The sequence below is a fragment of the Lampetra fluviatilis genome, chromosome 52, assembly GCF_964198595.1.
Source record: "Lampetra fluviatilis chromosome 52, kcLamFluv1.1, whole genome shotgun sequence".
Lineage (NCBI taxonomy): Eukaryota > Metazoa > Chordata > Hyperoartia > Petromyzontiformes > Petromyzontidae > Lampetra > Lampetra fluviatilis.
In genome coordinates, this window is record NC_136326.1 from 9,233,156 (window position 1) to 9,251,490 (window position 18,335).

General features: G+C 55.2%; 1 protein-coding gene across 1 annotated transcript in view; it reads left to right on the forward strand.

Annotated features, from left to right (window-relative positions):
- LOC144949154 (protein sel-1 homolog 1-like) overlaps positions 1-6,502 on the forward strand; it is a 39,833-nt gene extending 33,331 nt beyond the window's left edge. The window contains 1 exon segment of the mRNA XM_078879033.1: positions 4,624-6,502. Coding sequence (XP_078735159.1) covers positions 4,624-4,803 — 180 coding nt within the window. The 3' untranslated portion in view covers positions 4,804-6,502.
- The last annotated feature ends 11,833 nt before the right edge of the window (positions 6,503-18,335 follow it).

Here is an 18,335-nt window from a genome sequence, read left to right on the forward strand (position 1 = left end):
CCCCACACACAGCACCCCCACACACAGCACCCCCCACACACAGCACCCCCACACACAGAACCCCCCACACACAGCACCCCCCACACACAGAACCCCCCACACACAGCACCCCCACACACAGCACCCCCACACACACAGCACCCCCACACACAGCACCCCCACACAAAGCACCCCCACACACAGCACCCCCACACACAGCACCCCCCACACACAGCACCCCCCACACACAGCACCCCCACACACACAGCACCCCCCACACACAGCACCCCCCACACACACAGCACCCCCCACACACAGCACCCCCACACACAGCACCCCCCACACACAGTACCCCCCACACACAGCACCCCCACACACAGCACCCCCCACACACAGAACCCCCCCCACACACAGCACCCCCCACACACAGCACCCCCACACACAGCACCCCCACACACAGCACCCCCCACACACAGAACCCCCCCCACACACAGAACCCCCCCCACACACAGCACCCCCCACACACAGAACCCCCCACACACAGCACCCCCACACACACAGCACCCCCACACACAGCACCCCCACACACAGAACCCCCCACACACAGCACCCCCACACACAGCACCCCCACACACAGCACCCCCCACACACAGCACCCCCACACACAGCACCCCCCACACACAGCACCCCCCACACACAGCACCCCCACACACACAGCACCCCCCACACACAGCACCCCCACACACAGCACCCCCACACACCCAGCACCCCCACACACAGCACCCCCACACACAGCACCCCCCACACACAGCACCCCCAACACACAGAACCCCCCACACACAGCACCCCCACACACAGCACCCCCCACACACAGAACCCCCCACACACAGCACCCCCACACACAGAACCCCCCACACACAGCACCCCCACACACAGCACCCCCACACACACATCACCCCCACACACAGCACCCCCACACACAGCACCCCCACACACAGCACCCCCACACACAGCACCCCCCACACACAGCACCCCCCACACACAGCACCCCCCACACACAGCACCCCCACACACACAGCACCCCCCACACACAGCACCCCCACACACAGCACCCCCACACACACAGCACCCCCCACACACAGCACCCCCACACACAGCACCCCCACACACAGCACCCCCCACACACAGAACCCCCCACACACAGCACCCCCACACACAGCACCCCCCACACACAGAACCCCCCCCACACACAGCACCCCCCACACACAGCACCCCCATACACAGCACCCCCACACACAGCACCCCCCACACACAGAACCCCCCCCACACACAGCACCCCCACACACACAGCACCACCACACACAGCACCCCCACACACAGAACCCCCCACACACAGCACCCCCACACACAGCACCCCCCACACACAGAACCCCCCACACACAGCACCCCCACACACAGCACCCCCCACACACAGCACCCCCACACACAGAACCCCCCACACACAGCACCCCCCACACACAGAACCCCCCACACACAGCACCCCCACACACAGCACCCCCACACACACAGCACCCCCACACACAGCACCCCCACACAAAGCACCCCCACACACAGCACCCCCACACACAGCACCCCCCACACACAGCACCCCCCACACACAGCACCCCCACACACACAGCACCCCCCACACACAGCACCCCCCACACACACAGCACCCCCCACACACAGCACCCCCACACACAGCACCCCCCACACACAGTACCCCCCACACACAGCACCCCCACACACAGCACCCCCCACACACAGAACCCCCCCCACACACAGCACCCCCCACACACAGCACCCCCACACACAGCACCCCCACACACAGCACCCCCCACACACAGAACCCCCCCCACACACAGCACCCCCCACACACAGAACCCCCCACACACAGCACCCCCACACACACAGCACCCCCACACACAGCACCCCCACACACAGAACCCCCCACACACAGCACCCCCACACACAGCACCCCCCACACACAGAACCCCCCACACACAGCACCCCCACACACAGCACCCCCCACACACAGCACCCCCACACACAGAACCCCCCACACACAGCACCCCCCACACACAGAACCCCCCACACACAGCACCCCCACACACAGCACCCCCACACACAGCACCCCCCACACACAGCACCCCCCACACACAGCACCCCCCACACACAGCACCCCCACACACACAGCACCCCCCACACACAGCACCCCCACACACAGCACCCCCACACACCCAGCACCCCCATTCACAGCACCCCCACACACAGCACCCCCCACACACAGCACCCCCAACACACAGAACCCCCCACACACAGCACCCCCACACACAGCACCCCCCACACACAGAACCCCCCACACACAGCACCCCCACACACAGAACCCCCCACACACAGCACCCCCACACACAGCACCCCCACACACACAGCACCCCCACACACAGCACCCCCACACACAGCACCCCCACACACAGCACCCCCCACACACAGCACCCCCCACACACAGCACCCCCACACACACAGCACCCCCCACACACAGCACCCCCACACACAGCACCCCCACACACACAGCACCCCCCACACACAGCACCCCCACACACAGCACCCCCACACACAGCACCCCCCACACACAGAACCCCCCACACACAGCACCCCCACACACAGCACCCCCCACACACAGAACCCCCCCCACACACAGCACCCCCCACACACAGCACCCCCATACACAGCACCCCCACACACAGCACCCCCCACACACAGAACCCCCCCCACACACAGCACCCCCCACACACAGAACCCCCCACACACAGCACCCCCACACACACAGCACCACCACACACAGCACCCCCACACACAGAACCCCCCACACACAGCACCCCCACACACAGCACCCCCCACACACAGAACCCCCCACACACAGCACCCCCACACACAGCACCCCCCACACACAGAACCCCCCACACACAGCACCCCCCACACACAGAACCCCCCACACACAGCACCCCCACACACAGCACCCCCACACACAGCACCCCCCACACACAGCACCCCCACACACAGCACCCCCCACACACAGCACCCCCCACACACAGAACCCCCCACACACAGCACCCCCACACACAGCACCCCCCACACACAGAACCCCCACACACAGCACCCCCACACAGAACCCCCCACACACAACACCCCCACACACAGCACCCCCCACACACAGCACCCCCCACACACAGAACCCCCCACACACAGCACCCCCACACACAGCACCCCCCACACACAGAACCCCCCACACACAGCACCCCCACACACAGCACCCCCCACACACAGAACCCCGCACACACAACACCCCCACACACAGCACCCCCACACACAGCACCCCCCACACACAGAACCCCCCACACACAACACCCCCACACACAGCACCCCCCACACACAGCACCCCCACACACAGCACCCCCACACACAGCACCCCCCACACACAGCACCCCCACACACAGCACCCCCCACACACAGAACCCCCCACACACAACACCCCCCACACACAGAACCCCCCACACACAGCACCCCCACACACAGCACCCCCACACACAGCACCCCCCACACACAGCACCCCCCACACACAGCACCCCCCACACACAGCACCCCCACACACAACACCCCCACACACACAGCACCCCCCACACACAGCACCCCCACACACAGCACCCCCCACACACAGAACCCCCCACACACAACACCCCCACACACAGCACCCCCCACACACAGAACCCCCCACACACAGCACCCCCCACACACAACACCCCCACACACAGCACCCCCCACACACAGAACCCCCCACACACAGCACCCCCCACACACAACACCCCCACACACAGCACCCCCCACACACAGCAACCCCACACACAGAACCCCCCACACACAGCACCCCCCAAACACAGCACCCCCACACACAGCACCCCCTCACACAGCACCCCCCACACACAGCACCCCCACACACAGCACCCCCACACACAGCACCCCCCCACACACAGCACCCCCACACACACAGCACCCCCACACACACAGCACCCCCCCACACACAGCACCCCCCCACACACAGCACCCCCCACACACAGAACCCCCACACACACAGCACACCCACACACAGCACCCCCACACACAGCACCCCCACACACACAGCACCCCCCACACACAGCACCCCCCACACACACAGCACCCCCCACACACAGCACCCCCCACACACAGCACACCCACACACAGCACCCCCCACACACAGCACCCCCACACACAGCACCCCCACACACAGCACCCCCCACACACAGCACCCCCCACACACAGCACCCCCACACACAGCACCCCCACACACAGCACCCCCACACACAGCACCCCCGCACACAGCACCCCCGCACACAGCACCCCCGCACACAGCACCCCCCACACACAGCACACCCCACACACAGCACCCCCACACACAGCACACACAGCACCCCCCACACACAGCACCATCGACGGTGATCGCCGCGTTTTGAGTAATTCCCCTCCCCTACCCCCCCACCCCCCCCCCCCCCCGTTTGACCCCTCCCCTCCCCCCGACCACATTCCCAGCTGCTGGAGTCGTGGCGTCAGCTGGACCTGGACCGGCTGCTGGGCCCCGAGTGGGACCTCTACCTCATGAGCGTGCTCGCTCTGCTGCTCGGCACCATCATCGCATACCGCCAGCGGCAGCAGCTGCAGCAGCCGCAGCAGCAGCCGCAGCCGCAGCAGCCGCAGCAGCCTGCGGCGTAATGAGCAGAAGATCCCGCGCAGGTGATTGGAACAGTCAGCGCAACAATCGCGACAGCCGGCACAAAACAATCACAGCAGCCCGGGGGGAGCCAGTGATTGAAGCAGCCCCCGTACAGCAATTGGGACGGCCCACGTATCATGAACAACCCCCTTCCACGCCAGTGGGACAGCCGCCACGGCGACGGGAACAGCCACGCGAGCGTGACGACCATCTCAACAAAAGGAGAAAGGCGCACACATTGCGACGGCACCCTGTGGAGAAGAAGCACCAGCGGCAGCGACAGCGGCGGCGGCGGAGCAAGTCTCAGATCTCCGGCGAGTTGCAGATCAAGATCCCGGCTGTTAAACGTTCGTCGTGCGACGTGATGCGTTATATTTTTTTGTCTCACGTATTTGTTATTTAATTGGTCGCTGAGAATCCGCGACGCCGGGAGGAGAAGGAACTTCGCCTTCTCACTCTGAGCTCTTGGGGACCCCCCCCCCCCCCAGGGCACAGGGAAAGCGCCCTGGCCCAGACCCTGACCAAGCACCTTCAGTAGAGTAATGATGACCAACCCCGACACTAACACCATCCTTGAACCCGACACAGACCCTGAACAGTATACGCCCTGACATTGACCCTGACAGACAGCCCCTCCCTTCCTCCCTCACCGTTAACATCACCAGCCTAACCATGGCATCGAGTCTCCAACGTCCATCACCCCGAACACTAAAAACACGGCCAGCCCCCAACTAAGCTGAAACCTCGACCAACCTTAACCTGAACACCAGCCCCAACTTTAGTCCTCATCCCGATCCTGAACACTGCCTCTTAACAGCAGAATAACCCACACTCTGGCCCACACTCTGACCCACACTCTGACCCACACTCTGACCCACACTCTGACCCACACTCTGACCCACACTCTGACCCACACTCTGGCCCACACTCTGACCCACACTCTGACCCACACTCTGACCCACACTCTGACCCACACTCTGACCCACACTCTGACCCACACTCTGACTCACACTCTGGCCCACACTCTGACCCACACCAGACTAACCCACACTCTGACCCACACTCTGACCCACACTCTGACCCAAGCAGACTAACCCACACTCTGACCCACAGCAGACTAACCCACACTCTGACCCACACTCTGACCCACACTCTGACCCACAGCAGACTAACCCACACTCTGACCCACACTCTGACCCACACTCTGACCCACACTCTAACTCGAGCACTCACAGTAACCCTGACCAAGCCTAGCCCTAGCATGGGCCCTAACTCCAATCATGGTCTCAAGCCTCATCACCACCAACCCCCTCAGCTGAGCCAAACAGTAACACACTCACCCCAACATTCAGCCCAGCGCTATGGCCCGCTGCACCACCCGCTGCACCACCCGCTGCACCACCCGCTGCACCACTGCTGCGCTCACCACTGCTGCGCTCACGCCTCCGTGGGTCAAAGTGGCAGGGGACGTCCGACCCAAGTTACTTCCCAGCCACCTCTGTTCACGCCCCCCCCCCTCCACCCCCCCCCCCGCCCCACCCATCCCACCCCCCCACCCCCGACTCTAAGAGTCGACAGATAATTTATCCCTTGTGTGTGGCGTCTTGTTTTGTGAGACGCGTGTTGCCACTAATTGTGAATACTGACGATGCGGGTTGTAATAAACAGAGTCGGCTGGTGGGCCGGCGGTGATGTCGACGATGATGTGCCGCTGCTGCTGGTGTGACGCGTTCCAGCGTTGGTGATGATGATGATGTCGATGATGATGTGCTGCTGCTGGTGTGACGCGTTCCAGCGTTGGTGATGATAATGTCGATGATGATGTGCTGCTGCTGGTGTGACGCGTTCCAGCGTTGGTGATGATGTCGATGATGATGATGTGCTGCTGCTGGTGTGACGCGTTCTAGCGTTGTTGTCGGTGGCGGCAGGACCTCGGGTGCGGAGGGGTAGAGGTGGCATGGTGGAATAGGCCGGGGAATCCTCCCACCGTGTTCCCTGGCAGGCCACAAAAAAAACCACAATGGAGCCGGGAACAGTGCTGGCTGGCCACGTGGTTGCAACTCGTCACGTAAACTCGTCACCAGCCACGCTTGCTTACCTCGGGAAAGGCTCACCGAGCCTCAAGAGGATGGTGGCTAGAAGATGTTGACTACCTCGCAAGGTATACAAGAGGTCATGGGTTTGATCCCGACCCTGACGCCTGCTCTGTATTTGGAGTTTGCGTGTCTCTCTCCCCGTGGTTGCGTGGATTTTTCTTAGTGTCCGATTTTTTCCCCTCCACGTTTATAGACTCAACATCACGCGTATAGAATATTTGGCTGCTATAAATCTTCACGCGATGATAATCCACTTTGATGGGCTATCATTCGTGATGGCCGGGTCACTTGTAAAAAAGAGCTACACAGCTCAATGGGCCTTACCTGGTTTAATAAAAAACTAGTCCAGTTTAGTTTATTGCAGTTTAGTTTACAGCCGCTGCTGCTGCCTGATCTCTAGAGGGGTCACGCTTGGGATGGGTGGCTGACACCGGTCACACTGGGCGTTGGCGTGAACATGGGACGAACCCACAGGGACGCCGGAGGAAATCCACACGGAACAAGGGGAGCGAATACAAACTCCACTCTCACTCGCAAAGACAAAGAACCCCCGTATAGCCTGAACAGACTGTTAGGGCAAGTGCTGTTAGCGAGCGCCGATAACGCTGGCGCGGCACACACTGCAGAACAGAAGGAGAATATACAAATCCACTCACTGCAGAACAGGGGAGAGAATACAAACTCCACTCACTCACTGCAGAACAGGGGAGAGAATACAAACTCCACTCACTCACTGCAGAACAGGGGAGAGAATACAAACTCCACTCACTCACTGCAGAGCAGGGGAGAGAATACAAACTCCACTCACTCACTGCAGAACAGGGGAGAGAATACAAACTCCACTCACTCACTGCAGAACAGGGGAGAGAATACAAACTCCACTCACTCACTGCAGAACAGGGGAGAGAATACAAACTCCACTCACTCACTGCAGAACAGGGGAGAGAATACAAACTCCACTCACTCACTGCAGAACAGGGGAGAGAATACAAACTCCACTCACTCACTGCAGAACAGGGGAGAGAATACAAACTCCACTCACTCACTGCAGAACAGGGGAGAGAATACAAACTCCACTCACTCACTGCAGAACAGGGGAGAGAATACAAACTCCACTCACTCACTGCAGAACAGGGGAGAGAATACAAACTCCACTCACTCACTGCAGAACAGGGGAGAGAATACAAACTCCACTCACTGCAGAACAGGGGAGAGAATACAAACTCCACTCACTCACTGCAGAACAGGGAGAGAATACAAACTCCACTCACTCACTGCAGAACAGGGGAGAGAATACAAACTCCACTCAGTACAGAACGGAGAAAGAAGACAAACGCCACACAGAGAGGAATTGGGGATTCGAACTCGGCCATTTGCTGTGTGGGCGCGAGGGCCTTCGCGCCGCCACCCTACCGCGTTGACGTCACAGCGTCACGTGCGCAGATGCTGTCGCGTCACAAGGCCTTGTCGTGACGTGCAGCGCTCGTGACCCCGAGTAGCCGCGACATCATTCAGTGGCAAACTCCCCCCCCCCCCCCCCGTCATAAAGGGGCCATCCATAAGTGACGTCACGCACTTAGGTGGGGAGGGGGGTCAGACATTTGTGGCGGGGGGTTTTGAGAAATGTGACGTCACATCAAAAATGCATAACTTTAAATAAATATAAACACGTTCTACTTAATTAAATATAATTGTTATAGCAACACTAATTTGGATTAATTTTCATTATTAACTATTTGATTATTTAAATTTACTGCGGTCACCTTTTATTTATTCCATGAAGGAGCATTTTGCTTCTCCATGGGAGAATGTAGAAGCATACATTTTGAAACAAATTTGCATGATTGTTATTAAACATTTAGATTTTAATGATTCTACCAGGACTTTTCATTCTGTGAAATGAATATGTGATTGTTATAACTGTACTCTCCATTTTTGCTTCGTTCTACAAAGTTTCAAGTACTTTTTCATAGTTATAATTACTTTTAATATTTTATAATTATAAGAGAATTTCAATATAATATTCTGAACATCAGCAGTTTAAGTTAGACGTTGAATATTTTCAAGTAGATTTTATGCTAAATTTCAGCTTTCCAACGCCTTTTTAATACGTGTTTTCTCCTACAACATCAGAGTGCAGCGCCACATTAAATACGCACAACAATGACAATAGTTTAAAGTGATTTGAACATGTTTTAATTTCAAAATGGAAATATGGTTTTGGGGAGGGGGCAGAGCTTTGTGACGTCATTTGAGGGGGGTTTGACTTTTTGTGACGCCGTGTGACGAGGGGGGGGAGGGGGAGGTAAAAAATCGCGTGACGTAATTTATGGACGGCCCCAAAGGCGCCTCTCCTCCATCACAGCCAAGGGACCACAGTGGTTCCTGCTGCTCAAATCATCATTTAGGCATTTGGTGCTCATCTGCCGTTCCCAGCCACTGAGCCATTGGTGGCAATTCCACATTCCGATGTCGGGGACGGGAGCTGCGAGTCCGAGTACTTGCAGAAGACAAAGCCCCGCTGTTGACGTCCCAACCACGGGGTGTGTTCTCGTTTGATTATTTTATTGACCCCAGGAGGGACGATGGGCCAGGTTGGCACCGCCACGACATTCGTGAAACTGCTGCGGATCTGCGAAAAATAAATTTATAGCTCATCGGATTCTGAACTCGCGATTCCCGCCCCCTTCCGATTGGTTGACGGTCGGCGCGAGCGAAGTTTACCGCCCGCGACAACGAAGAGCCCGGACTGCTCCTCTGCCCAGGAGCCCCGAAAGGCGTCCCTCGTTATCTCTTTTAATATTTCGTCTCCAGCGTTTCAAGTCTCTGTTTTATCTCCTCGTGCAGGTCTATTCTAGGTGACAGCTCTCTCTCTCTCTCACTCTCTCTCTCACTCTCTCGCTCATCCACAGACTTTGAGCCTCGGTGGTCGGTGGGAAGTAGCCGCCCACCTGGCGAGCGGCTGGCTCGCTGTGTCAGTTCAGTTTTCAGTTTCATTTATTAGGTATCGCCCTGGGAGCCATTCGGCTCTTGAATCGGTTGCAACTGCAACAAACAAAAAACATGAACAAGAAAATATCTTAAAGTGACTATGTGACTAAGTGCAAACAGAAAATCCAAGAAAAGACAGCAAAATATTGCAGAAAAAGCACCGTACACCAACGCTGTGTGATAAAACCCCAGTGGGATGCAAGTCAAACAACAACAACCACAGGACAACTTAGATTAAAGCCATCAGTCTAACCAGTCTAACTCTGTACTACAACAAACAAACATGGCCAAACCAAAATACTTTTAGAAATCACCGTGGTGGTGGTAGTGGACATCAACGTCACTGGGGGAAAGGAATGGTGTCATCAATGTCCACATCAATGTCCACCATCACCGTGGTGGTGGTGGACATTGATGGCACCATTACTCCCCCCCCCGAGTGGCACTGGGGTCTGAGAAGAGCGATCCGGAGCCTGGGACCGGGTAGAGCGCCAGCCAGAGACCCCTCCCCTGCACCAAAGCAAATCAGAATATTGATATATATTGGAGGAATCCGATGAGCTATGAAGCTCTTTTTCACATGCCCAGTAGAGGCACGGGGTAAGAACGTTACAGCGACAAACAATACGCAAGTAAGCTTGGGGAGACTGCACGGTGTGACATGATTGCAAGTGCCTGCACCACAGGCGGCACGGGGCTCTACAGGCAGCACAGGGGATGCCCTGGTGGTTACATTTGCACTCGAATGTTGACATCTCCCTCCCCGGTGCGAGGCCTAGAAAGGCCCTGGTGGGGAGCGTTCAACATCGCCCCCCCCCCCCCCCTTGCCAGACAGCGTTGCCGATGGGAGGCTTGCGGAGGTGTAGGGATTGTAAATGGGACCTACAGTTCCATCGGGAAGCCAGGGCTCGCGAGTTATTCTTCGTACTTTCGAGGTCCTTGACCCCCTGTTCATGATCTTCATGATGGTGGGCAGGCCCCGGGTAAAGATGCGTGGCCAGGAGACGCAGCCATTCCCTGTTCACCTTGGGCTGTGACAAAGATGTCCTCTGGCCCCCACACTTTAACATCTTTATTTGACCACAAAGATTAAAAACCTCTCCATAGCTCTCCCGAAGAAATTTTCATCTGGTTCAGTTACAATGGTAGGCTGATCGATGCCCGGGTCCGGTCAAGGTATGGGCTCTCTATTGGTCAGTCATTATTTGAACTGATCTGGCATTTGCTGCTCATGCTAATGACAGGGTACCACCTGTCGGCCAGGAGGGGTAATCACGGGTATGGGCGCGTTATATAAAAACCAACTCGAAGGGGGCGTGTCGGGGTTAAAGGTAGAAGGCGGGGTCAGTCGAGAAGCTCCGGGAACCTGCTCGAAGGTTCTAGAAGGGGGCGTGGCCGGAGGTGGGGCCTGGCCACGCCGGGAAGTATAAAGGGGTGGGGGGACTGAAGGTTCGTGGCTATGGAGGGGTCACGGGTCCTGGCCGTGTCGCTGCTCGCCGTCATCTCTCTTCGTCGTCCGCCCGCGTGGCCGATCCTCTGCACGGCTCCCATCGTCGTCATCGCTACATTAGTCAGCCAGCTGTGTAGTTAGACGCCGACGATGGGGCTGTGTAGAAAGGTCGGCTGTGTGTAGTTATTTAGATACGTTTCTATATATCGCCCAGTGTTTGTGCCCAAGTGTGAGAAGTAAATAAGAAGTTGCTCACGACACTAAGTGAAAGAAGTAAAGGCTCAGCTGATGAACCTTGACCGTGCCACTAACTGGTGGGGCCTTACCGTCAGCCTAACGAACACAAAGCACCCGCCTGGGTTGTTTGTGTCATAAAATTACTCCACCCCCTCAAATCCCCATGGGTGATGGGGCAGTTTTGGAGAGAGTGGAGATGTTTCTGTACCGTCAACACATCACCACATCACACGCCATCACCACCATCATCACATCACATACACCATTACCACCCTCACCACATCACACACACCATTACCACCCTCACCACACCACACACACCATCACCACCCTCACCACATCACACCATCACCACCCTCACCACATCACACACACCATCACCACCATCATCACATCACACACACCATTACCACCCTCACCACATCACACACACCATTACCACCCTCACCACATCACAAACTATCACCACCCTCACCACACTCACACACGTCACCTCACCACCCTCACCACATCACACACCATCACCACCCTCACCACATCACACACCATCACCACCCTCACCACATCACACAAACTATCACCACCCTCACCACACTCACACACGTCACCTCACCACCCTCACCACACTCGCACACGTCACATCAACACCCTCACCACATCACACAAACGATCACCACCCTCACCACATCACACAAACTATCACCACCCTCACCACATCACACAAACTATCACCACCCTCACCACACTCACACACGTCACCTCACCACCCTCACCACACTCGCACACGTCACATCAACACCCTCGCCACACTCGCACACGTCACATCAACACCCTCGCCACACTCACACACGTCACATCAACACCCTCGCCACACTCGCACACGTCACATCAACACCCTCGCACGCTAAACCCTAAAGTGGTTTATTTACATCCGCCACGTCTTGGCTCCGATAACCCGCAGCGCCGTCCAAGGCGACTGCTGCTTCGGCTCGTGTGGTCGCAAAGTCCCCTGCGATAAGGGAGGCTTTTGGACGAGTGTGCGAAAACGATGGTCAGACTTTTGATGTGATTGTGGTGCGTGTGATGCGATGAGGGTGTTGATGGTGTGTGTGATGTGGTGGTGATGGTGTGTGATGTGGTGAGGGTGGCGATGGTGTGTGATGTGGTGAGGGTGGTGATGGTGTGTGATGTGGTGAGGGTGGTGATGGTGTGTGTGATGTGGTGATGGTGTGTGTGATGATGAGGTTAGCGTATGTCTATGACCTGCTGCGGTTTGACAGCAGAGGTCTCACTCCGAATCAGTAGGGTGGCATTATCTGTTTAACGGCGTAAGTAGCGCAGGAGACGTTGACGGAGGCAACACGTATTTATTAACAATTGCTACTATACAGTACGTAGCGCACCCTAACACTGGAAGGGGTAACGGCCCCTTCACCCGGTCTATCCGAGGCAGTGTCCCTCGGCAAACGTTTCCCCGTTAGCTCCTTCACCCCTCTAACCCAGACCATCCTAGTAGAGACTACCTGACCTGGCCCAGCTTCGGCTCAGGTCCGACCCTCAGCCACACGAGCCTGGCCTTCACGAGGACACAGACCTCGCTGCTTTGAGGTCGCCCCTGGCTTGCCCTGCTCGGCTCTTATAAGAGCAGCGAGTCAGGGTAGTCCCAGGGCTAGCTAGCTGGTCTTCAGTCTTCACTGGCTCTTCTGCTCCAACGACTGCCTCGAGCTCTCTCGCGCACCGCCTTATATACCCAACTGCCCCCCCCCCCCGAGGGGCGGGGCTGTATGCGGACGTTGATGTAGACCCCACGCACGGACGTTGATGTAGGCACCCTAACGTAACGGCTTGCTACACCCCGGTACGTAATACCTCTACATCTGCATACCGCTGTGTGGAAGATACCTGGTCTGTCTCTCCTCACGAAGCTTCGGGTCTTCTCAGCCACATGCATGCCCTCCCTTCTCTCCACTTGTGAAACCCCCCGAATGGAACATCTGCGCCGGTTAGAAACATTCAGGCAGGTCTGCCTGCGATCCATCCTGAGTTTACCAGACTGGATTGTGTGAGGAGCTCACAAATCCTTGAAAGATCTGGACACAATCCCATCGGTAAGCTCTTCCGGCGAGCAAGGCTGCGTTGGTTGGATCATGTAGCCCGCATAACCCAGCCACCGCAAGCCCAAAGAGCTTCGTTTTGGCAGTATAGAGGGGGCTCGCGATCCCTCTATCCGGCCAGAGAAGAGACGTACTAATGGGGTACAGGAGGATGTGGAGCTGATTGGACTTCCCAAAGACCGGTACCAGCGATGTCAAGATCGGCCTATGTGGAGGAGATTTGTGAAAGACGATGATGGGCAGTTGGAGGCAGTTGCTCTCTAGCAACAACGGAGGCTGTTGTTGAGGTCAGGTTGTTTATGGGTTGTGTGATGTGGAGAAGGTAGTGTGTTCAATGTGGTGATGATGGCGCACGTGATGATGTGTGGGGGTGGTGATGGGGTGTGGTGTGTGATGTGGTGAAATGATGATGGCGCATGTAATGAGGTGAGGGTGATCACTGTATAACAAAAAAAAATTTGTTCCTGGGTAGTAAGTGTTATTTCCTAATTGCTTATGCCTCAAAAGTACAGATAATGGCTATTATTCCCCACAAATATTGCTTTTGTGACCAGGACAGTAATATTTAGAAATTTACCTATTTTCCAGAACATTCCAGATAGATTCAGTGCCGAGTAAACTTGGAGTAACTTCTAGACTATTCTAGAACTTTCCAGTAACATAAATAGTCGTATAAATCCTGGGGCCTTAAGCCAACCAGTTCAGTTTAGTTCCAGCTGCCTAAGTGGATACATATCTTCATTTTTCTGAGATGACATCAAGAGGCTGCAAGCATCCGGCAGATGCTTTTTGCTATGTCTGCGGCCAATTTATCAAGACAAGAGCGAAAAAGTACTCTGTGGAAGCATCTACTATGTGAGGCCTACAAGGCATATTTCGGCATGCCTGTCGGGGATCAAGACAAATCCTGGGCACCTCATTTCACCGGCGAGCAATGCAAAAAAACTCTGGAAGGTAAAATGGACAATTGTTGCTCGGAATTTTATGTTATAAAATTTGTTTAAAAATTTTTATTGTTAAAGTTTTTAATTTTAACATGTTTTACAATTTTCAATGTTATTGAAAATATATATCATATATGAAAAATGTTGGGAGAATTTCTTACACATTAGTCATGGGTGAATAAATATATTTTGTAGGATGGTACAGAGGGGAAAAGAGAGCCATGAAGTTCGCTATCCCAAGAATTTGGCGGGAACCCACTGACCACTCAAGCAACTGCTACTTCTGCATGATGGACCCTTCCAAACGTCGGACTGGCAAGAAGGCACCTGCTATCACGTATCAGTACCTTCCTTCATCGCCCCAGTGCCACACTGCCATGAGCTCCCCGTACCCACTCCTCTGGAGAGAGAGCAGCCGTCTTTAGAAGAGAGCAGCAAGTCACAGAGCGAGGAAGACGTTGTAGATCCGGATGACAATTTAAGAGGTGGAGCTGAGGAGAAAAACCCATACTACCCCAACTAAAAATACCTCAACGACTTGATCAGAGATCTTGGTCTCACCAAGTCCAATGCCGAGCTTTTGACGTCTAGGCTCAAGCAGTGGAACTTGTTGGATAAAAGTGTGCAAGTCGCAGATCACAGGAAGCGTCACCAACCTTTTTGCAGCTTCTTCACCCGTCAAGATGGGCTCTGCTTCTGCCACAATGTGACCAGTCTGTTTGAGGCAATCGGAAGCACCTGTAACAAGAATGAGTGGCGCCTCTTCATTGACAGCTCATCCAGGAGCCTGAAAGCCATGCTGCTCCATAATGGTAACAAGTACCCATCTCGTCCCCTGGCAATCGCGGTGCACCTCAAAGAGGATTACAACAGTATCACGACCTTGCTGGACGCCTTGAAGTATGATGAGTACGGCTGGGAGGTCATCGGAGACTTCAATATGGTGGCATTCCTGATGGGTCTCCAAGGCAGTTTTACCAAGTTTCCCTGCTATCTTTGCCTTTGGGACAGCAGGGACACCAAGGCGCACGACCACAGATGGGAGTGGCCACAGCGGACCGAGTTCTCTGTGGGGAGGAACAACGTCAAGTGGGAGCCACTGGTAGACCCCCGGAAGGTGCTGATGCCACCACTGCACATCAAATTGGGCCTTATGAAACAATTTGTCAGAGCCGTAGATAAGGAGTCGGCAGCCTTCAAGTACCTTCTAGACTTCTTCCCTAAACTGTCTGAGGCAAAGGTCAAAGGCGGTGTCTTCGTCGGACCACAGATAAAGAAGATCCTGGAGTGCAACGAATTCCCCAAGAAGCTCACTCGTAAGGAGAAAGCGGCTTGGGACAGCTTTGTCGCAGTGGTTCGGGGCTTCCTGGGCAATCACAAGGCCGAAAACTGGTGAAGAACTACGGCACAATGGGCTGGAGGATGTCCCTCAAAGTCCATATCCTTGATGCTCATCTTGATAAATTCAAGGAGAACATCAGAGCGTACTCGGAGGAGCAAGGCGAGCGCTTCCACCAGGATATACTGGACTTTGAACGCCGCTACCAAGGACAGTATAACGAGAACATGATGGGAGACGACATTTGAGGGCTGATTTGTGAAAGTGATTTACAGTATAATCGTAAATCTTAAAAAAACTACTCACTTCTAAATATTTTGTAGATTTTTTTTTTATTATATTAGTATAAATACATGTTAATTTTGATTCATATTTTGGTTTTTACTTTATGTAAACAAATAAACACAAATTCGCCCGTTTTATAATTGATAATAGGTAAATTTCAAAATATCACTGTCCTGGCCGCAAAAGCAAAGTTTGTGGGGAATAATAGCCATTTTCTATACTTTTAAGGCATGATCAATTAAAAAATAACACTTACTACCCAGGGAAAAAAATTGTATTACATAGTGTAATGAGTTGGATTTCTCGCACAATCCACAGCGAGCGGTTTCGCTGACAGGGGAACGCCCCCCCCTCCTCTACCACCCCTCCTCTACCACCCCTCCTCTACCACCCCCACCTCTACCACCCCTACCTCTACCACCCCTCCTCTACCACCCCCACCTCTACCACCCCCACCTCTACCACCCCTACCTCTACCACCCCTCCTCTACCACCCCTACCTCTACCACCCCTCCTCTACCACCCCTCCTCTACCACCCCCTCCTCTACCACCCCTCCTCTACCACCCCTCCTCTACCACCCCCTCCTCTACCACCCCTCCTCTACCACCCCTCCTCTACCACCCCTCCTCTACCACCCCCTCCTCTACCACCCCTCCTCTACCACCCCTCCTCTACCACCCCCTCCTCTACCACCCCCTCCTCTACCACCCCTCCTCTACCACCCCCTCCTCTACCACCCCCTCCTCTACCACCCCTCCTCTACCACCCCTCCTCTACCACCCCTCCTCTACCACCCCTCCTCTACCACCCCCTCCTCTACCACCCCCTCCTCTACCACCCCTCCTCTACCACCCCCTCCTCTACCACCCCCTCCTCTACCACCCCTCCTCTACCACCCCTCCTCTACCACCCCTCCTCTACCACCCCCTCCTCTACCACCCCCTCCTCTACCACCCCTCCTCTACCACCCCTCCTCTACCACCCCTCCTCTACCACCCCTCCTCTACCACCCCCTCCTCTACCACCCCCTCCTCTACCACCCCTCCTCTACCACCCCCTCCTCTACCACCCCTCCTCTACCACCCCCTCCTCTACCACCCCCCCTCGACCACCCCTCCTCTACCACCCCCACCTCTACCACCCCCTCCTCTACCACCTCCTCCGTCCCCCTCCTCTGAACGAGGCGACCTCCGAGAGCAGCAGCTCAGATTTCAGAATCTTTATTGCAGTTGGATAAATTGCCCTCATAAAACTACCCTCATGATACTACCCTCTTTAAACTACTCTCATTAAACTACCCTCATTAAACTACCCTCTTTGAACTACCCTCGTCAAACTACCCTCGTCAAATAACCCTCGTCAAACTACCCTCATTAAACTACCCTCGTCAAACTACCCTCGTCAAACTACCCTCGTCAAACTACCCTCGTCAAACTACCCTCGTCAAACTACCCTCGTCAAACTACCCTCGTCAAACTACCCTCGTCAAACTACCCTCGTCAAACTACCCTCGTCAAACTACCCTCGTCAAACTACCCTCGTCAAACTACCCTCGTTAAACTACCCTCGTCAAACTACCCTCGTCAAACTACCCTCGTCAAACTACCCTCGTTAAACTACCCTCGTTAAACTACCCTCGTTAAACTACCCTCGTTAAACTACCCTCGTCAAACTACCCTCGTTAAACTACCCTCGTTAAACTACCCTCGTTAAACTACCCTCATTAACTACCCTCGTTAAACTACCCTCGTTAAACTACCCTCGTTAAACTACCCTCGTTAAACTACCCTCGTTAAACTACCCTCGTTAAACTACCCTCGTTAAACTACCCTCATTAACTACCCTCGTTAAACTACCCTCGTTAAACTACCCTCGTTAAACTACCCTCGTTAAACTACCCTCATTAACTACCCTCGTTAAACTACCCTCGTTAAACTACCCTCGTTAAACTACCCTCGTTAAACTACCCTCGTTAAACTACCCTCGTTAAACTATCCTCGTTAACTATCCTCGTTAAACTATCCTCGTTAACTACCCTCGTTAAACTACCCTCGTTAAACTACCCTCGTTAAC